Source organism: Aspergillus terreus, genomic scaffold, assembly GCF_000149615.1.
Source record: "Aspergillus terreus NIH2624 scaffold_3 genomic scaffold, whole genome shotgun sequence".
NCBI lineage: Eukaryota > Fungi > Ascomycota > Eurotiomycetes > Eurotiales > Aspergillaceae > Aspergillus > Aspergillus terreus.
This window is the reverse complement of record NT_165926.1, coordinates 756551-777467: the sequence shown is the minus strand read 5'-3', so window position 1 is coordinate 777467 and position 20917 is coordinate 756551. Positions and strand designations below refer to the sequence as shown.

The window sequence follows — 20917 nt, the reverse complement described above, 5'->3', positions numbered from 1 at the left end:
CATATCTGTCACAAGCTTGCTGCCCTGACGGTGCTGGAGTATTTCGCTGCGGAAAACCCTGGAATAACTGTGGTTTCGCTGCTGCCTGGTATTATCGAGACCAAAATGTTTCAAAAAAGCAAAATACCCAGAGACAAGCTACCATTTGACACAGATAGGGCTGTTGTGCCACCCCAGAACGATATCAAGTGACATGCTGACGCTTTATGTCTGACAGTGGACTTCCCGGCCGACTTTTGCGTATGGCTGGCGAGTCCAGAGGCATTCTTCCTGAGTGGTCGTCATGTGTGGGCTCACTGGGAAGTGGAGGAGTTGAAGGCGAAGACGGACGAAATCTGCCAAGGGCCGATTCTGACGACTGGAATATACGGGTGGCCTCACTCGTATGGAAATAAAGAGATATAGCTATGAGGCCCGTTTACTCTGGACTGTCAAACAATATGACCGGGCCAGATTACTTGAGATAGGTATCATCTTCAACATCTAATGGAATCTTTCACTGAACTGATCCCACTCACCTGTCAAAGTATTATAGCAACCAGTCCCACCTCCAGTTCGCCTAGAGATCGTTCCACGAAAGTAGCCTGCTCACGCTCAAATCAACCAGGTAGTGACAGGTAAACCCCCTCCAATTGTTGAACGCTTCCCAACCATCGCACTCGTGTTGTTGGGGCCGAATACGAGGCGGGCAGTCAGCTGAGCAGGCATCACCCAAACTTATATAGGTAGAGAATCTTCGGCATCAGACAACCAACTCAGCGCAAAATGTCTTCGGCTACCGAGACCCCCTTTTACACGGGCAGCTGCCATTGCGGTCAGGTGAATTACTCGTTCACGCTTCCAGCTCCGATTGAGGAACAAGAAGTGCACGAGTGCAATTGTAGTACTCTTGTCCACTTAGGGGACTTATTCTAATCAAAGGCATAGGCTCCATCTGCCAGACCCACGGATACCTACTTATCTACCCTCTGCTCAATGATATAAAATTTGGTCATGATGAAAAGGCCGTGAAGGTTTATAACACCCGTCCATTTGTCTATGTAGTTAACCCCTTCTAGGAATACAAGTTCGCCTCGAAGAAAGTTTCGCATTACTTTTGCGTCAACTGCGGCACAAGTACTTATGCAACGTCATGTCTTCCTGGGTACAGTGATCGCGCCGCGGTAAATGTGAGTATTCATCACCAGACAAGGAAATTTACTCATTCTGTTAGGTCCGCACTGTGAAGGGGATCGAAATCGAGTCGTTGAATATAAAGAAAGTCGATGGCCGCAGTCTGTCTCTGTGAATATGTACTTGTTTCTCCAGTACTATCAGCCTAATATCCAATTCCATATATCAATCAAAAACTCTCAAACCCACAAAGTCCGCTGCATATGGCTGGAACCCCTTCTCTCCATTCACGTTGCCCACGACAACCTCGTTGTCACCTTCCTTCCACCCATCCACCGACACACCCAGGGTCGCAGTATCCCACCACCCCTTTCCAGGCCCAAACAGCTCACTGTGTCGACCGCTGAGCGGGACCTCCAGCCGAACAGGCTCCCCGCCGTTGAGAGAGATGGTGAGATTGCGCGAGTTGGCGCCCCACCCCCAGGACGAGGAGAACGCCACCTCGTTATTGATGTAGTCGATCTCGACGTACTTGGTGCCAGCTGATGCGGGGATCACGCCGCGGGCCGTGCTGTTGGGACTGAGGTAGCTGACCTTCGACCCGACGGGTTGGCAGAATCCTTCGCCGCAGGTTTCGTGTCTTGCGGCTCCGGTCAGGCTGAATTGCGTTGCTGGGTAGTAGGTTCCGTTCGGGGAGGTGACTTGGATTGCGGTGATGGGGTGGGAGTGCGAGATTGTGATGGTGTTGTTTGATCCGGCGACGAGGGGGATGGTTGCGGTTACCTGCTGGCGAGAGGGGGGCACTGCAATGGATAGCTTCTGGCGGTTGGCGCCCACCTGGACGGTGATTTTGCTGGCAGATGGGATGGTCTTGGCGAAGTTGATGGCGAGGGTATAGTTCTCGCTGGTAGACCCTGCGTAGACCGATTTGAAGACTGTTCCTTGTCTGCATGGAATTAGTATTCGCATGTAACCAGCATCACGATCAACTCACCCGCGAGAAGAGCCAAAGATCTTCTTTGGATACACGCCAGCCGGCACAGTATCCCGCAACTCGAGCAGCATGGTGCCATGGCCCTCCACCCTCGCCGTGTACGACGTCTGCACATTCCTGCTCGTCGACCCAGCCCAGATATTCTTGACAAGACCCGCAGACTGCAGCCCAATATCTGGCAGATCCAGCGTAAGATCCCTGGCCTCGCCCCTCCAGTTAATCACAGCAGCCACCGTCCTCCCATTCGACAACGGCCCACTCCATACCTCATACCCCTGGTCCGTCCACCGCCGGCGCAGGCTCGCGCTAACCCCGAGCTTGTCCTGGTTATACCCGATAACGGCCTTCTGCTTCAGAATCCGCAGCGACTCGGAGTTAATCTCCGTGGTGGCGTCCTTCAGCGCGGACCCAATAATCAGCGGGCTCTTCAGAATCGCCCACAGCGAGAAGTGCGTCTCCTCCTCCGGGACGGAGTACACGCCGTTCCCGACCATGAGCATGTCGAGGTCCGGCCACTGGCCTGGCCCGGCAAAGTCTGTCTGCGGGACGGCCTGGTTGAGCGTGCGGAAGACACTGCGCCAGGCGGGGATGATGTCGTTGCCTATCCGCCATGAGTGGCCGAGGGCTGGGGCCCAGAGCGCGGGGAAGTCGATGCCCCATTCGCAAATTTGGAAGAGGATCGGTCGGTCGAGCTTTTGTAGTGCGTTGGACATGACCTCGTAGCGTGGCTTGAGCGGCGAGCTGGGGGCGTACTCGACGTTGGGGTAGCCTAGGGAGGCTTCGGAGAAGCAGTTGTCGTCTACTGTCGTTAGTCGTTGTTCTAGGAGGGAGAAAGGTAAGGTACATTTCAGCGAGTCAGCACCCCACGCAGCAAAGGTCTGTGCATCCTGCTCTTCGTGGCCTTCGACATTTTCATTAGCGCTGTACTGTCAATTCTGAGTCTGCGCTCACCTAAATTGCCCACCTCGTCCGACGGACCACAGAGCTTGATCCCAGCGTCGCCATAGACACCGAATAACAGTCCCAGATCGTGGAGATAGTCTGCAATTGCGGGAAAGCCGCTGGGAAACCGCGTCGCATTCCATGTGAGCGACCCATTAGCCAACCGCTCAGTCAGAGTCCATCCGCAGTCGATCGTAGCGTAGCGGTAGCCCAGGTCAGCCAGACCAAAGTCGACCAGTGCCTTGGCGTTCGAGCGGAAGATCTCTTCGTCGGGGTAGCAGTTGTAGTGGTTGTAGGTATTCCAACTGTTGGGCGTTAGTGGGGTTGCGTACACGACAGAGAGGACATCAGATACCCCATCTGTGGTGTTCGGGCGAGACCATCCTGCAGGCGGGCACGGAGCGGTGAGTGGTCCGCTGCAAAAGCAGCGGGTAGGAGCAGGGACAGTGCAATTACAGACGCCATTTTGGATTACATGCCTGCAGCATTGGAGCGAGACTGGTCGATCACGGCTTTTATACTGCTACCCGGGGTGGAATGTTCCCCGCATCGTGGATGAGTCGAATCCAGAGAAACTCGTCATAGGCTGTGTGGAGGAATTGTATCGGATTCATACCCCTGTTGGATCGAGTTCTTCTGTGTCCAGAATGAAGCGGAGATGCGAGGGAATGAATGAGAGCCCAGGATATTATGCAGGTACGGAGAATTTCCTTGTTGGGAATGGAGCTCGTACGATTGTTTAGCCGGTAAACGATTTGCGCTGAAGAAACACATCACGATGATGCACCACGATGCTTGGCTGTATCTATAGCCTAAATAACGGCGCCTTTATGCATTTATATGTTCTATTCACTTCATGTAAATAAGAGGGGCAATACCTCTCGGCGGTATATACATACAACGATCTATATCACCATCACTGGCTATTCTCCAACTCGCGGCGCTCGTCAACCGTCAACTCGCTCTTTGCCCGGTCAATTCGAACCATGGCAATCACCAGAAGCAACGAAAACCCGGCCAAGGCAACCTGAAACCAAAACGCCATATGGTAGCTCGTCTTTAGTCCCCTGTCCTCCGTCCCGACCTGGATGATATCCGCAAACGCGAGCATCACTGCAATACCCATATGCAGGGTGCAGTTGATTAGGGCACCAGCCAGGCCCTGCCGGTCCTTGGGCATGTTGGTTGTGATGAAGATATTCGTGACGTTGAAGCTGACATCGATTCCGATCGTGCCGCCGATCATGGCGGGAAACACATACGCCCAGTAATTGCCGCCCTGGGGGAGCAATGCGAAGAGCAGCCCCGAGAGCAGATATCCCAAACAGGAGATGATCATGAGGACTGTGCCGTTCAAAACGTGCAGGATGAAGCCTCCCGTGGCGGAGATGATGAGGCCCGCCGACGGCCATTGGGGTAGTCCATGCGACGACTTGGAGGGGTGTTGCGCCCATGATTCGTTCCATACTTGTAAAGTCAGTTGGTGCCATAACGAGTGCAATGCGATAGAACAACTTACTACAGAGCACTGTATAGAAGAAATATGCCCAGACTGCCGTAGAGGCACAGCAAACAGATCACAAGAGGCTTCATATACTTGACGGAGAACAGATCCAGTGGGAGCAGTGGGTTCGACACAACCCAGCCCTCGACGTAGGTGAACGCCGCCAGGAAGAGGACGCCCACGATAAAGCACACGTAGATGTACGGTGTCCTCCACTCCCTGGGCGCATGAGCACTGTCAGCGATGGCAAAGACAAACAGGACGGTGCCTGGTATGAGCAAAGCGCATCCAAGCCAGTCCATTCGCGCTTTCGACGTCGCTTTTGTCTCGGCAAAGTCGGACGGGATCGAGAAGTAAGACGAGACCGCCGTGATGGCGGATAGGATAGCCCCGATAAAGAAATACCACCGCCAGCTGAGGAAGCTCCCGGACAGACCCGAGAAGAAGATGCCCACGAAGAAGCCCAGAGCAGCACAAGCACCATAGATGCTGAATACTAGATTTTTCCGAGGCCCAGGTCGGTATATCTTGCCAAGGATCATGATACTAGATGGGAGGTAGGATGCGAGGGCGAGCCCCTGCAAGGCACGGAGAATAAACAGCATAATCCAGGATTGTGAGAAGCCGGCAATGATGGAGGAGATCATAAGCCACGTCATTCCACCGACATAGAGTATAAACCCGCCGTACATGTCGGATAGCCGGCCGAAAATCAGCAGCGTAGAGGTGACAACTAGAGACAAGGCGGTTGATGGCCATATAGATAGAGCCGGAGGAATGTCTAGCTCTTCCATCAGGGTCGGGAGCAGGACATTTGAGCCAGAGATATAATATTCCTACCATGGTCAGGGGATTCTATGAGTAACATGCAAACAGGTGAACTTACAGCCAGGATCTGGCACATAAAGATGGAGAAGCAGAAAGCCAACTCGGACCATGCATTGGAGAAACAGGCTGGCCGCTCTCGTCCCAGACGCTCGATTGTATCAGAGTCCAACGAGTAAGGCTGTGGCTCGGCCTCTTCTATTGCAGCTTGAGACGACTGGTTCATACGAGGCGTGCTCTCCGCCGAGGTTTCGAGTTTGTCTGGTGATTCTGAATTCATTGCGGACTGTTCATTCATCAAGCACGCCATGACAAGAGAGAATGCCCCACCACGCATGAAATGTCGCTGACACTGTCGTCTGCCATAAGACTTATATAGTTTATTGAAGGAGAACACCCCGTAGCATGATTATCAATCAACCTGCGAAGAAACGAGCAAACGCAGAGAACAAGACAGAGACGGTCCATATGTACATATACGATGCGAATGAAAAATCTCCGGGATCCTCTGCGTTGGCGTCTACACTGGGTCCCTCCTCCAGGGCCTTTCCTCTTTCGGCAGCCATGCCTGAGGCCACATGGCCGCCACCTTACCCAAAATGGGCAAAGACAGAAGAATGCCAAGCCGTAAACGGTCTAGCGACTTGGCATTATCTAATCGATCAGATCCGAAAAGAGAAGGTAAAGGGAGTGGAGCTGCTTATTCCATCAAGAACATTCTACAGGTGCATTCTATATTTGCTTCTAAAAAGACTATAAGACATCTGCTAAAAGTGACGAGAGTGGCTCTAGATCAACGCATAGGCTCTTGTATACAAGTTCATTAGAGCTGTATATGAAGCATTTGCCATCTGCGTTCTAAAGCCAGCGAGACACCTACAAGAAACAAAATATTATCAAGAAGCCAACAGCTTGATATATCATGCTGTTGGTAATGTGGGCTCGATATGTATGATGTGTATCGACCGCGAGCAAATCTTCTTCTATAAGTTACTCCACGCAGCAGTATATAAGACAGTACATAGCCATTCGCAAGAAACCGTGAAAATCCGTGGATGGGTCATGGAAGAAAAGGGCCACCCTCCGCAGCGCTTATTTCATGCCAAAGAGCGGAAGAAAGTCAATTGCTAGAAATGAACTTGTTTTTAAGAGTAGGAAAGTCAAGGTAAATATACTACACGGGAGCAGCTGACTTGCAATACACCGTGGGCGTCTTTCCAGCCTTACATTCGTGTGACGCCTTTTCTTCCGTCATGACTGTGTAGTTAGCAACCCACTTTCTGTATGTTGGGACGTGTGATTCCAGTCCTAACGGTCTATAGTAGGACTTGGACTGCACCAAATTATGCTTGAAAGGTCAATCTCTGTATAAGAAGTATTCTGCTAAAACTAACGCATAGGGTCTCATACGAGAAATAATAAGAGGACGTGTTGGGCTGTGGGATACTCTGACTGTGATTGCCACAAGCGCGTAGTAAATCGCGCCAGGAAAACTTGTAACTTCAGCAACTAAAGTCGCCTAAGAACATAACCCATTCGAGGCTGTGCACTCTATAGAATTGTTTGCTCCTCAGAGGTCATGAGTGCCGTCTAGGCATAATTACTGTAAACCAGTGTTTAACAATGCCTATTACGGATGGATATCTTCACGAAGCAGTTATTTAAAATCTGGAAGCTATTCATCAAGATACACAAACACTTCAGAATACGCCGCGCCCAATTGATTTTATGAGACTGACACTGCGTACATCGGCCAACTTACCTTGTGTTGTCGGTCATGTTCAGTGCCTTGGCTGTGGCCTGTTGTTCATCTTCATTGCCTTCAGTCTTGTTATTTCCAGCGTTCGTTCTCTGGTGAAGAGGACTTTCCACTATTTCTGGACTCGGGCTCTTTTGAACATTAATGTCTTTATATGCATCCTTGCTGATATTACTAGCAGTAGGAACTGGGGCATAGGGGCGCGAAATGCTTTCACGTAGAGGATGGGCCGTGCCGGTTTGTGTAAGACCACTATCGTCTGCTTTACTGGCGGCAGAAAGTGCATAATCCCCGGAATCAAAGTATTGCCGTCCCTTTGTTCAGTTACTCAAGGTTTCTCTAGATATGTTAGGTAGAACACACCTTTGATTGCTGTACACCTTGTCGTGGGAGCCTGCCGTAGGTCCGGAGGATGTGTCTCTCGTCCTCCGTGAGTGACTGTATAAGTAAGTTAGTAATGTATGAATCGGTTTCATACCCTAGCTTGAGATCCTACCTCGCGATCTGAAGGCATTGCGCGGTTTCTGCTGTAGGGGATCGAGGTGTATGCGCTGAGTACAGGCTCTACGTTGCAGACATGTTTAACCCTTTCCTGCAGCAGAACAACGTGACACAGTATTGAAATTATGAGTATAGTCCCGTACTATACCTAGCATTACGTCGAAGCACAATTTTCAAAACTCGTATCAGAGGGACCCGAAGAGTATCCAGTCTCTTCGTACTTTTGTAGTTCACTGAGATGAAGAAAAAAAAAAAAAAAAAAAAGGCCTACATGATGAAGTATGGCTTTAAGGAAGGGATAGGGTGAGCGAATAATGTATTTCACCTGTGTTAGCGGAGCAGCGCTCGTTCAAACACACCTATGAAGTCATTTACTGGAAACTCCAAGTACCTGTACATTTCATATTAAATACGGTACTGTATGTTACATTGTCCATCACACGATTTGGGGGTTACGTCATAGTTAACTAGTTACCTACCTAGGTAGGTAACTTAGTACTCTCCGTAATTTACGTCATCATCAACCAGAAAACGTATTTATACGCTACTAGGTATACAGCTAGTATTAACTAAGTGGACTGCAACTCTAAACCACCGAAGATGACAAGCACGCCGATATTCTGCACTTTCAACAAAGAAATTTGAAGATCTCCGAGAGCTATTTAAGAAATCATGCACAAAGCCCTCCGTATATCCATTTCTCGATGGAGGTACGCACGATAGCATACCATATCCTGATACGCTTCCGTCGTGGAGCTAGAGGCCTTTCGCGATTCGCTCGCTCTTCACTAATATTTACGTACATTATGTACGAGATTCTAGGGTATATGGGTTCCTCGCTGGATCAGCAATCGGCGGTGTATATACTTACCGTTATACCGCAGCCAAGTTCAGGGTATCAAAAGAGCTCGAGATAATGGTACGTGCACTTTATACATTCAAGATTGCAATGCTAATACCCCTTGCCGTCCTGGCGGCCGGTCTTGATTCTAGAGACTGCAAACTAAAGTCATGGAATTGTACCCGCGTGTTAAGAAACTGGAGGTTGTTATTCATCGATTAGACCACGCCGGGTAGGTCTGAAGGATCGACAACCCTTAACGACAGGAGCACTACTTGTAGCTAAATTGCAGAGCTGCGAGTTCGCATGTACTATCACTCTGATGATTAGGGCCGCCGATAAAGCGACGCCAGTTATTATCTGGGAAGATCTGTCTGATGGTGGTTTTCGAGATCGTGGGTAATCTGGCCCGGCTGGAGGCAGATGCATACAAAATGTCATCGAGAAGCGTTTCGGTGAAATGGGATCCAATCTCTTATGCAGTACACTTTCTCGTCCTCTCTTTGAGCATGGATTCAAGCTCCAATTTGCTGAGTTTTGTTTGGTTCCCCATAAGTACCAGGCAGTCTATCAGGTGGTCGTAGTCTTTCCGTAATAAGTAGTAAGTGATGAGGAAGAAGTCGATGCCCCGGAATACAAAGGCATCCTGCGACAGATATTTGTTCCTAGCTTTTAGAAACGTTAAAGGATGCTCCCGCCAGTGCCGCGGAGGATTCAGATGGTGAGATGTGTGATATCCGTCGTGGAAGCAGTGTCGGTTACTCTACACCAAACGTTAGCTAGATGTACTCAGTCATCGGTAGTAAACGGCCATAACATGCTTGAACATCAATTAGAGTAATACTAGAACGGTGACTGCACGTTGGTCGGTTTCTTTCAATGAACGCATGCTGACCCCCAGATACCTACCATCATCCCGACCCTGGTCTGAACAAGGGGGCAACATCATCGTCACCATCGTCACGGGAAAGTTGCAAATCCACCGTCTCCATAGCTTTGCCTTTCCCTTATGTCACGACAGGATCAATGATATAATCTAGTTTCTTGTTTGCTGAAAACCATATTACGCGTATCATTTCTGATCATGGTACTGGGAAGAGGTGGGTATGAAACCATTGATTATTCGAGTATGTAAATGTGTCTCGTAGAACTGTAGGTCTTTTTTTCATATAAGCAGTATTTAAGAAAGGACTAGAGTCTCTATGAAATTATGTACTCTTTCGGTTTTAAGGTCATACTTCTTAGTCAAGTTATAAGTTATGTTATATATTTTAACATATATAATATACTTGATTTTCTCGGGTCTTCTCAATTGGACCTATTTACCATCTTGCAGTATTGTCTACTTATTTATTGATTCCTATTTCCTATTCAAACGAGGGTCCGGCCGGGAGAGCTCGGCCTTATATCCTGGCCTGCTTATCTCTAGAAGATTCGAGCCCCTTTCAAGGGTGCGAATAGATATCCAGCTGAAGCTCATAGTTAATTAGTTATAACAGTCTATATAGAATACTAAAGAATAAGGCTAGTAATATCTAGATTCTAATTAATAATAATTATGCAGCAGCTAAGCTCTAAGAGCGATTTAGATTAATAGATTGGTTTATCCAGCATGCAATAGTGTAAAGTTGGCTAGTTTGGCGGGAGAAAGGGGTTTGTACTAAGACTTTTGGAACTATATGAGGAGAACATTGTAGCATCCTCAACAAATGCCATGATCTGACTTGAAACCCGCCTGTTAACACAAAGGTGTAAACAAGAAACAAAGTGGGCTTATGAATACAGTTGTTCTGGTAGGGCACGTGTAACAGTATAAATCTCAAAGGTGCCTTTTCGCATCATTCTGAACATGGAATTAGACAGTAGCAAAATTGAAAGATGAACGAGTTCTTTAGAACTCGCAAAGCTATTGGAATAAACAGGTAGCCACCCAGTCGCCTGTTTATACAGATAGACTTCTTTTAGGCCTATGATTTTGAACGCACATGTTAAGCTACTCATTTTGTTATTGTGCCTGAACGTCCTAGTTACCTCCTATGATAACGGGAGGCATACCAGCAACGAGGCTTGTTCTACGGAAATGAATTCGAGAGAAAGGACTACTGGTCATCATTAGACAACATGTTTTGCTTCTAGGCCGGGCAAGTTAGTTGAATTGGAGGGGACTGCGTTCAATGATCACTGATGGAGCGGTATGACAGCAAGAAGTGTCGTCGGAGGTCACCGAGATCCATGGCTACATCCGACTAGGCAGTTCTCCGTATTACGTGGTTGCAATTCACGGGCCATCTACTCGCTCGCGACGATAGCTTGGACATAGAAGAAGCCACTCTGAGATATGGGGTGTAGCTGCAAAGATATGACCGGGATTATTCCTCCATGTCCATGAACGTGTTTCGCGTAGGAATTCCACGAACTAAGCAGGCATAGGGGTTATGCATGACGCAATACTCAATATCTGAATGGAAGGATTTTTACTGTCATCTTATTAAGAACCCGTTGTTTGTGTAAAATCCCTCATATGAATGCTTACCAACGTGCACTACCGGTCAAGGGCTGTGGATGCGGGATATATATGAATCTAATAAGCTTCTCAACAATATGCCTCAATCAGCGCAGTTGTTCTGGCCATTGGCCTTCAAATAAGTACGCAGAGTATGGGAGGAGGCCAAGGAGCAAGTCTTGCGGGCCTAGAGATATCGAAAATATTCTAGATATAAGACAGTGATGATGTCTTGAGGGGACACAATGGATGCTACCTATGATCCACGCGACTAGATAAGGATCCGGGACATTGACGATGGATGGACCATGGGTCATACCAAGCTCTATTGCCCGAAGATAGCGTCCGGGGACAACGGAAAGTGTATCTGTTCTATGTAAAGATCTCCTGGACATTCCTTATTAGGCCACGTGCGCCAGGATCATGCATGATCACTGATTCTAGAAGGGTTGGGTTGTATTGGATGGGGAGCCTGTGAACAATATCAGCGTATGATGAAGTGTATCAGGCAGCAAGCCGAGGCCCACCCTAGGTCTATGAATGAGCGGACGAAAGTCCGCTCATAGAATGTGGCACAGTTCCAACGCTAGATATAAGGTTTACCCCAGGTTGTCCAGGGTTTGTGGCACCTTGTAAAGAATCTATCTGTCCGACAAAGCCTAGAGAGGATGGAGACAGCGAACAGGACCGGCCATGAGGACTCAGAACTGCCACTTCCCCGCATTTTGACGTCGGCTATTTTTTTCCCGGAACAATTCCGACTCTAAGCAGTTGCGTAAGACGAAAGGGACATGAAGCTCCGATCTTGGTGCGGCATTTGAAGCGATTCACAGCCACCCATAGAGTCAAAGTGTATCTACACCGACGGATAGAGCATCAGTGGATGGTACTCCCGAAAGGATCGATCCTTCTATCAATAGCAATATCTATGAATCCATATCGCGAGGTCCGATATTATCAAACGGCGGTAGTCATGGATCGATCGACACGAGACTTATCAGGGCTTCCGCATAGACCTGCCTATTCGGGAGGTGGCGACGACGATGATGTTGATGTCAATTGCAACGACAGCTGTTGGGGTCGATGATGGAGTCGTAGATGGTAGTAGTGATCTGTATCTGTTGTTCAATTGAGGTAGATGCTTCTATCTAGTCCATCACCTCGTTGATATCTACTATACCCTGAGAGCAACACCGGAGTCTCAGGGGGACACCCCAACTCCATACATACATACGTATGGTTACACAAACAGGCAGCCATTCCATGGATCATTCAAGGCTTCTCTCCAGCATCACGACCGTTGCTCACTCACTGTCTGGACTACTGCTGCTGCTCAGATGAACCGCTCTCCACCCCCAAGGGCCTCTGCCATCCCCACTTAGGAAGTCCTGCCGAGTCCACCACAATCCATCGCTCCCCCGCAACCGAAAAAATCAAATTTTCGACGCCACGAGCTACAACACCCCGTTATCCAGTTATCCACGAAGATCTTCAGGCATGACCAATGGTCCTGATTAACGCCCGATAACTAACTTGCTGCATTTGCCCTGACTAATGGTTCCTCCCGTGTGAGGGGAAAACCGAAACCATCCGCCTGCCAACCCCCTACCGCTGAGCTTTGATATATGACCCCAGCTCCAGCTTCTTAAAATCCCCTTTTCTCGAGCAAGCCCGGAAAATGGAACATTGGGTGCTTCTATTTACTCCAAAATTCGTGCACCTTCCTCTCGGTTGACTCTCGCCCCTCTAATACATTCTCCCGAACTCTCCCCGTATGGACGTGGAACAAAACCCCCAATTCCTCAAACCGGTGCAGTCGGTCGACCAAAGCGTTCAAGATGCCCACGATCTCGCGGCTATGGGCCATGACCAGGCCCTGACCCGGAAGTTCGATATGTGGAGCATGCTCGCTCTGGCGTTTTGTGTACTGGGTAAGCGGGCCGACTGATGATGGCTTGATAGTGTTTGCTGACCTCTATAGGGACATATTCTACATTCGCTCAGGACCTTAGTAGCGGTCTGACCAATGGAGGTGCTATCACCATCCTCTGGGGTCTGGTGTTGGTCACTCTCTGCAACCTCTGCGTCGCTGTCTCCCTGGGCGAGTTGGCCAGCAGCATGCCAACTGCCCTGGGACAGGCGTATTGGGTGCATCGGCTCTGGAACACCCCGTTGGGCCGATTTGCATCCTACATGACCGCGTGGATCAACACTTTCGGCTGGTGGACTTTGACCGCCTCGCAGGTTGCCTTCATGACGGAGTTCCTGCTAGGAATGAAGGTCATGTTCGACACCGAATGGACTGGAGCTGGAACTGGCTGGTTGGAATTTGTCGTCTTCATCGGATGCGTGTTTGTACTCACCGTCATCAACGTCGTGGGTTGTCGGAAGGAGAAGATCCTCCCCTGGTTGGCCAACTTTGTCGGCGTGTGGTTCACTGCTCTCTTCGTCATTTTGTCGCTCGCGCTCCTCATCTCCGTCGGTATCAAGCCTGGTCTGTCGTATCAGCCGGCCTCCTTCGTCTTTGGCAAGTGGATCAACCAGACGGGCTGGAGTGACGGGGTCGTCTGGTTTGTTGGCCTGGTCCAGGCGGCGTACGGATTGACGGCGTTCGATGCTGTCATCCATATGGTCGAAGAGATCCCGGCTCCCCGCCGAAATGCGCCCAGGGTGATTTGGCTGGCGGTGCTCCTTGGGGCTGTCACCGGATTTATCTTCATGATCGTCTGTCTCTTCTGCATCCAGGACGTCGACCGAGTCATCGATGGTCCCACAGGACTGCCATTCATGGAGCTTATGCTTGAAACCGTCGGCCTGAAGGGTGGCGCAGTTCTTATCGCTCTATTCATTTTCAATGGGCTCGGCCAAGGAATCAGTATCCTCACCACTGCCTCCCGTCTGACCTGGGGTTTCGCCCGGGACGGTGGTTTGCCCTGGAGCCGGTATCTGGCGCACGTCGACCCAGTGTGGAAAGCGCCGGTGCGTTCCTTGTGGGGACAAGGGGTCCTCATCGCCTTGGTTGGAATATTATATCTATTCGCGAACACTGTCCTCGAGGCCATTCTCAGCGTGAGCACAATCGCATTGACGATTTCGTACGGCATGCCGATCGCGGTGCTGCTCTGGGTCGGTCGCGACAAGCTTCCCCCCGGGGAGTTCCGTCTCGGACGATGGGGTACGTTCGTCAACTGGGTCAGCATTGTCTACTGCATCATTACGACGATCTTCTTCCTCTTCCCTGGGTCGCCAAACCCGGCGCCGAGCGATATGAACTATGCGATCGCGGTGTTTGGAGTGATGCTTGTGGTGTCGATTGCATTCTGGTTTATTCAGGGCAGTCGGACGTATCTTCAGACCGACGATGCCCTTGCGCAGATGATTCTTGCCCAGCGGTTGGAGAATGAGCAGCCCATCGAGGACCCTACCACCGACTCGAAAAAGAAATGATCCGTTGTATATACTGAACAGAAGATTAGAGGACCTACATCATATAAGGCATACATGAAGCTCTCTTAAACACGATGCAATCTCGTAGATGGATTTTTTTCAGTGGCGCCACGGTCTTGACCTCAAAACCACAGTTCTTGATCTCTTTTAATATGAAGCGGCATGTCAATCTCAGCTCATCCACTAGTCTTCTGGAAGTGGCCCAGACCACACTCAGTCAGCAATTCAGCGTTCTTTCCATAACCTGATCAAATAGTAAGTGCCGACGCCGTGGCTCCGTGACTAATTTGTATGGAGCATCTCGGCTAGGAGCCTCCACTCCACGACACTAGATCGGAATAGGGCCGGGTTTTAAATAGCCTCTTCGGTAGTCTGCGGATCCAGATCTCGGATTTCTTTGCAAAGGTTCATCATAGGTGGTGGAATTCCTAGCAGGCTCCATACGAATCCTGCAGGCCCACATATCTCAGGATGAGAACACCCACTCTGGTAATGAAGTGTGAGGTTGAGAGGCCCAACTCGGCATGCGACGATCTCTCCAGATGCATGGAGGCAGAAACTGACATGCATTCCTACGACTGCCAAGGACTCAGGGATGGTGGACTTTCATACTTGTATGGCAGCTGAGGTTGCCTGTCTTGCTATCTGTGCTAGGATAAGATGTTCTGACACATCACACACGGCCAGAGCTGTTCTCAATGCGTGCAGTGGTCGTAAATCCATCATCTGCATGATCTGCATAGCTGATGTCCCGATCAGCGTCCGATCAGATCCAAGTGGATCGACGCCCAGAAGATTCAGCAAGAAGAGCAGATCCAGCCACGCGGACCCCTTGCATGCCTCTAATCGAGCAGATATCTCACCGCTCCTAACGGAGTTGTGAAGTCTTCCACTGCCATCTCCTCCATCATACAATATGACTTCCTCCTTTCACGTCAAAGACCATGTCATTGATACGCAGTACATCCGCGAATACCACCGCGCAACGGCAACCCCGGATGCCCCCTTGAAGCTCTGTGTGAAGCAGTATATTCCGACAGACTATGAACCTCAGCTGGGCGATGTAACCATCATCGCTACGCACGGTACGGGGTTTCCCAAGGTCCGTCAACGCAATATTCCACGTTCCAAGCGGACGAGGTTACTAACAACCGACCAGGAACTCTACGAACCTCTATGGGAAGACCTCCTGAACGAGACGAAAAACTCCGGCGTGCGCATCCGCGCCATCTGGATAGCCGATGCCTCCAACCAGGGCGCCAGCGGCGTCCTCAACGAGAAGAACCTAGGGAACGATCGTGAGTGCCTTCTCACCTCCATACATACATCTCACTAACCCCCTCCCCCCAGCATCATCGCACGACCACAGCCGCGACCTAATCCACCTGGTCAACCACTTCCGCGACGAGATGCCGCGTCCCATCATGGGCATCGGCCACAGTCTCGGCTGCGAGCAGCTGTACGCCCTCCCCACCCCTCCACCAACCCCTCTAACACCCCCCTAGTGTCTTTGCCTCCCTCTTCCACCCCCGTCTCTTCACCTCGCTCCTCCTTATCGAACCGCACATGATCGACAGACCCAGCAGCGGCGAAGGCCCGCGCCTCCTCGGCCTCACCTACGCCAAACGCGACATCTGGCCCAGCCGCGCCCACGCCGTCGCCAAAGCCCGCCACGTCTTCCGCCGCTGGGACCCGCGCGTCCTCGCGCGCTGGTGCGACGTCGGCTACCGCGACCTGCCGACTGCCGTCTATCCCGACGCCGCCGCCGCCGGTGACCGCCCCGTCACCCTCACCACCACCAAGTACCAGGAGATCATGCTGTACACGCGGCTGAACACGCAGCGCCACCCGGAGCTCGGACGACAGCAACCCTACGAGCCCGCCAATCCCGACGAAACACCGCCTGCGCACGACCCGCTCGTCGTGCCGGATATGCTGGGCCCGCTCGTGCCGGGGCAGCTGTCGTATCGGGCCGAGTCGATGCTGGGGTTTCTGCTGGCCCCGCATGTGCGTCCGTCCGTGCTGTATGTTAGTGGTGCGGAGAGTACGTTGCACCGGAGTGGGACCATCGGGAAGGTGGCGAGGCGGACGGGGACCGGGTTTAGTGGGAGTGGTGGGATGGCGAGGGGGCGCGTGCGCCATGTTGTTGTTGAGGGCACAGGGCATACGCTGCCGCTGGAGAAGGTGGCTGCCACGGCGGAGACGCTGGCGGGTTGGATGCGGGAGGAGGTGTTGCGCTGGAGGCAGGATGAGGAGAGGGTTGCTGCGGGCTGGGAGGGTCTGCCTCTGCGGGAGAAGTCGGGGTTCACGGCTGAGTGGGTTGAGGTGATGGAGAAGTATAGGGCGGAGGCGACGAAGACCAAGGCGAAAATCTGAGCATGAACGCAGATTACATGGTGCATTCGATGGGTAAGACTATATATAAAGGGTTCTTGCGGGACAGTTGAGACATAGACCGTCGATTGATAGATTGGACTATATAGAGTGGTCATTGTTAATAGATTTCCTTTCATAGGCACACATTAAACTGATCCTCCATTCCACTGTCTCCTGTTTATACGTCCCCTCCCCTCTCTTCTTTTGTCCCAGGTTCATGGGGTAGGCATCTACTCTACTATACTGCCATACCCTTTGCTGTAGTGGCTACGGGATAGAAGGCACCATAAGTAGAGAGGGGAGAAAGCGTTGCTTTTCTAACTATTGGGCAAATCTCTCAATGAGATATAGACAATCTGGAGCCCTACCAAACAAACAAGCTAAGCTGAATTAGGAAATGGACATTCTCCTCCTGTCTCCCCACTGCAATGGTTCATCTGCGAGCCGCGCAAGCATAGAAGTTTCTGTTTCCCACTCTTTGATTAGGATGGGAAACCATCCCGCAGAAGCTGAACGGCACGATTGCATTAGCCGTTCCACCAAGCATCTAATAGAGATCTGAAGGGATCCACTTACTCTGCCGTAGGCCAGCTCGTAATCGTTTGTGTAACTACTTTTGAATCGGGTCTGGTGGTCGTGGTGCTGGTGATGGTTGGGTTGGCTGCATAAATTACGCGGAAAGCACTGGGGTTGGTGTTGCCGGTATACCACCAAGCCGCGCCTTCCATGATGGGATATTCCCAAAGGGACTTTGCCGAGCAACTTCTCGGTATCGATATAACTGGAACCACAGTGGTCACAGGCTTGCCCTTCGATGTAGACACGATAGTATCTGAGTTGCGGAAAGCTGAAGGATACGTCCTTGTTGTCCCTCCAGCACAGCAATTAAGTCAGCAGCACCTACTATCCGCTACTAGATGGTGCTTACCGCCATTGACCCAAGACACCCCTGTTGGTGCTGCAGACAACCCGAGAGATACAGCCCCGCTGATACGGGATGTTGAGTCGAATGTGGCCACTCTCTGTGTTACTGTTTTGCGTCGATACATGAGTATATTGTCTGGTACAGAACAGCCGGAATACTGGGGCACATACTAGAACATGTAAAACTAGTTGTTGCACCGGTAACAGTTTTGACCCCGGGCTCTGCAATGACATATTTCATAGCTGCTAAGAGATAGAAAATGATAATCTCGTACGGCTTCATCCTGTAATGTGACGAGAAGGTAAATGTGGGAATATTCGTATAGTGCCGAATTCAACTGATGCATATCAAAATTCTTGAAGCCACAGACGCAAAATAGATCCCAATAAGTACGTCGGCAAGCTAGTATTCGAATGTCTGTGACATCACCATCATCCCAATTACTTCGCTGACTGCTTCCGAAGCCGGCTTTCTTTAGAATATATGTGACACGAATTACACGACTCAATGAGGTGACGGCAGAGAGTGTGGGGTGTAAGTGCTCCGATACTACCACCATACTACCATGACTACCGCAGGTGGATCGGAAGGATATAGCTAAGTCAGGAAAACGAGTACAGATCAGCGGGCAATCCGACTTTGGACATTCACTCCACCAACAGAGTTCTTAAGATACAGTTTGCTCCCGAAAATCATCCAACTATGCGACAACTGCCTGGATCTTATGGACTACTAGGCCGATGTGACGACATTCTCTAAAGTCAAGTCTCTGCTATACTCTGTACTTGCTTGACTCTCTTTCTAGGGCCCTGGTCTGAAGCCTACTGCCATTGTTCAATAGTAGCTAAACGAAGGTCAAAATACAACAGCTACCGAAAACAACAAGTCGCTGAGAAATAACTATTAGAAAGATGTGGCGTACACATAAAGTACCCGCCTATAATAGTTAGTCTTACCATACTTGTAGATAGTTCCCACACCTGCGGAACCTAAATAAAACATTATCTTTCTCCCTCCATCTAAGTCAGTCTGCTATATTTAGTAGTATATCCTTCGTTCTAATCTAGATTGCCTCAACCTACCTAGAAAGAATCAGACGTTTTTCTCATATAATCATACGCTTTACTATTGCCTATACTTTTACCTGCGCCGCCCGCGTATTCGCTCAGATTAAATTCTCTTCACGTGGTGGGTTAACCGTATAGCTTAAACAAGTCTATATCTTAAAGCAAATGCAAATACAGCCGCGGCAATTACAGCATACCGTGCTGTACCTATGACAGATGACGGTGATCCTTGTTATAGGACACCGGAAAAAATGCGACGGCATCTTTTCGCGCAGTATTAGCATCACTGAGAGAAACAAGAGGCGAGATTAAGCCAATCACATCTTGCGTAACCATATTTCTAGATATGGACAGCTCTATGATGCAACGATTTCCTTGTAACCTGTTGTATGCAGCAATCCTACTAGGTACCTAGGTAGTGGGGTTGTTACACAAGAATCATTGTTCTGACAGAGCTTCAACACATATCACGTTCTATGTAACGTTATGCATGAAGTTCAGTAGTCTGTCTAGTAGTTGCAAATGATATATCTACCCCAAAGACACAGTCAGTCATCTTGTTGTTTTTTGCAGTGGTTCCGCGAGCAACGATTATTTTTTTTGGAATGCCTGTTTGTATCCAATCACTACATGGCGCTTACCATGCATATGAGATGGCGCTTTCGCAATATAGTCTCAGGAAGGACAAAACTTCTTGTGTAACTTGCACCTAGAAACTTTTGTAGTACCGATCTTTGAGGGTTCATCATTGACATATATGAAACTCTTAATGTCTGGCGCATATCAGCTACAGTACCGACAGTGTAGACGTACACGATTGCTGGAAGATGACTTCCTTATTTTATCAAAAGCAAGATTACTCACAAAGTGCTTTGGCAATCTGTTACTTGGCCACACTGCCAGTGACGGTTATAGGCACGCGGACCAGACTTTTAAATTCGAGCGTTTTGGAGGAGCTGTTGCCTCGTTCCGCATCATAAGTGGATGGGGACGCTGTATTGTTTCACGCACATCTCAGTCGACTGCACCTACCTCCCCTAAGTACTCGGACCAGGAATTCTACTTTTGGGAACCGGGTTCGACTATCCCTAGGTCCGAAGAGGAAAATGACCAGTCGGCAGCGCCCAAAACAGAATGAAGAGGCTACCCTTCAAGGTCGGAAAGTAGTTAGGGTCCTGGTAATCTGTTTTCGGTCTGCACAATGGAGGAAATATCCGCTGGTCCACAATAGCTCACGCTGCAAGAGTATCCGCGGTCCTGTGGATTTATATCATGTCATACAAGGGTCAACATCATTGTATGGCACTTCTGTGAACCTTATGGGCTGCGCACCACTACCACGGTTCAGGACCTGATTCTGTTTATTTCCTATTCACTGTCGTCTATGAGACATCATCTATAGATCTAATCATTCATACCCAATTGTGGTGGCCTGTCGTTCCTAGAGAGCTATCATCTCAGACCAAGAAAATACATTTCCGAGATCCGTAAATATAGTTCTGTTTCTATAAGACACTAGCGCTGGCCTCAAGTCCAGGGGTAAACAACTTGCTCTAAAACAGGGTCCGGCACAAACCCACAAAAAATGCAATTAGCATGACTACTATCTTAGTTTTGTTTGGGTGCACAATGTGGCATAAGATTAGGTACATGCTCGAACTGGTACGAGTACAAAAACTCGGAATAGATTACTTTTACCAATCCACCGGACTGTGTAAATCATCCATCTTTGCGCTACTTGGTGCAGAGGACTTTGCCAGCATTCTACTCCCCGTTAGCATTGCCTTCCCATGCGGGATGGAGGCAAAAAGGGGGTATAGCTTACCGCAAGCTGGTTATTCTTACAGCAGACGAACTTTGGACGCGCAGAAGGACAAGAGAAGCCGCCGGTGACTACTGTGGCTGGTATAGACGTTAGTCATGTTCGCATCCGGTTTCGAACAGCGAATTCCCCAGTCATACGTACCTTTCACACAATCCGTTCCCCCTCCCTCGACTGAAAAGATGCCAAAGGGAAGAGACGAAACGCAGCACCATGCTTGATTAGGCTTGGAACACGTCAGTGGAGTAGTAGCTCTTTCTTGCATATCATTAACTGGGCCAGCAGAAGCTAGACCCGC

The 20917-nt window shown here is 49.8% G+C and overlaps 6 protein-coding genes across 6 annotated transcripts; 2 read left to right on the top strand and 4 right to left on the bottom strand.

The window, feature by feature from the left end:
- Positions 1–1338: 1338 nt before the first annotated feature.
- ATEG_02160 (alpha-galactosidase D) lies at positions 1339–3514 on the bottom strand (the record flags this gene model as incomplete). Its single annotated transcript, XM_001211338.1, has 4 exons — positions 1339–2059; positions 2108–2906; positions 3059–3354; positions 3405–3514. 4 exons carry the CDS (start codon positions 3512–3514, stop codon positions 1339–1341), a joined length of 1926 nt encoding a protein of 641 aa, XP_001211338.1.
- A 451-nt stretch (positions 3515–3965) lies between these two features.
- Positions 3966–5658, bottom strand: ATEG_02159 (putative MFS multidrug transporter; the record flags this gene model as incomplete). Its single annotated transcript, XM_001211337.1, has 3 exons — positions 3966–4563; positions 4647–5389; positions 5440–5658. 3 exons carry the CDS (start codon positions 5656–5658, stop codon positions 3966–3968), a joined length of 1560 nt encoding a protein of 519 aa, XP_001211337.1.
- Positions 5659–7136: 1478 nt separating this feature from the next.
- ATEG_02158 (uncharacterized protein) lies at positions 7137–7651 on the bottom strand (the record flags this gene model as incomplete). The annotated part of the gene is made up of 3 exons (XM_001211336.1): positions 7137–7451; positions 7501–7575; positions 7634–7651. The coding sequence occupies 3 exons, from the start codon at positions 7649–7651 to the stop codon at positions 7137–7139; spliced, it is 408 nt and encodes a 135-aa protein (XP_001211336.1).
- Positions 7652–12756: 5105 nt separating this feature from the next.
- Positions 12757–14429, top strand: ATEG_02157 (putative amino acid permease family protein; the record flags this gene model as incomplete). Its single annotated transcript, XM_001211335.1, has 2 exons — positions 12757–12913; positions 12964–14429. The coding sequence occupies 2 exons, from the start codon at positions 12757–12759 to the stop codon at positions 14427–14429; spliced, it is 1623 nt and encodes a 540-aa protein (XP_001211335.1).
- A 916-nt stretch (positions 14430–15345) lies between these two features.
- On the top strand, positions 15346–16805 carry ATEG_02156 (uncharacterized protein; the record flags this gene model as incomplete). The annotated part of the gene is made up of 3 exons (XM_001211334.1): positions 15346–15727; positions 15780–15888; positions 15935–16805. 3 exons carry the CDS (start codon positions 15346–15348, stop codon positions 16803–16805), a joined length of 1362 nt encoding a protein of 453 aa, XP_001211334.1.
- A 321-nt stretch (positions 16806–17126) lies between these two features.
- ATEG_02155 (uncharacterized protein) lies at positions 17127–18012 on the bottom strand (the record flags this gene model as incomplete). Its single annotated transcript, XM_001211333.1, has 4 exons — positions 17127–17169; positions 17382–17652; positions 17710–17835; positions 17901–18012. The coding sequence occupies 4 exons, from the start codon at positions 18010–18012 to the stop codon at positions 17127–17129; spliced, it is 552 nt and encodes a 183-aa protein (XP_001211333.1).
- Positions 18013–20917: the final 2905 nt, after the last annotated feature.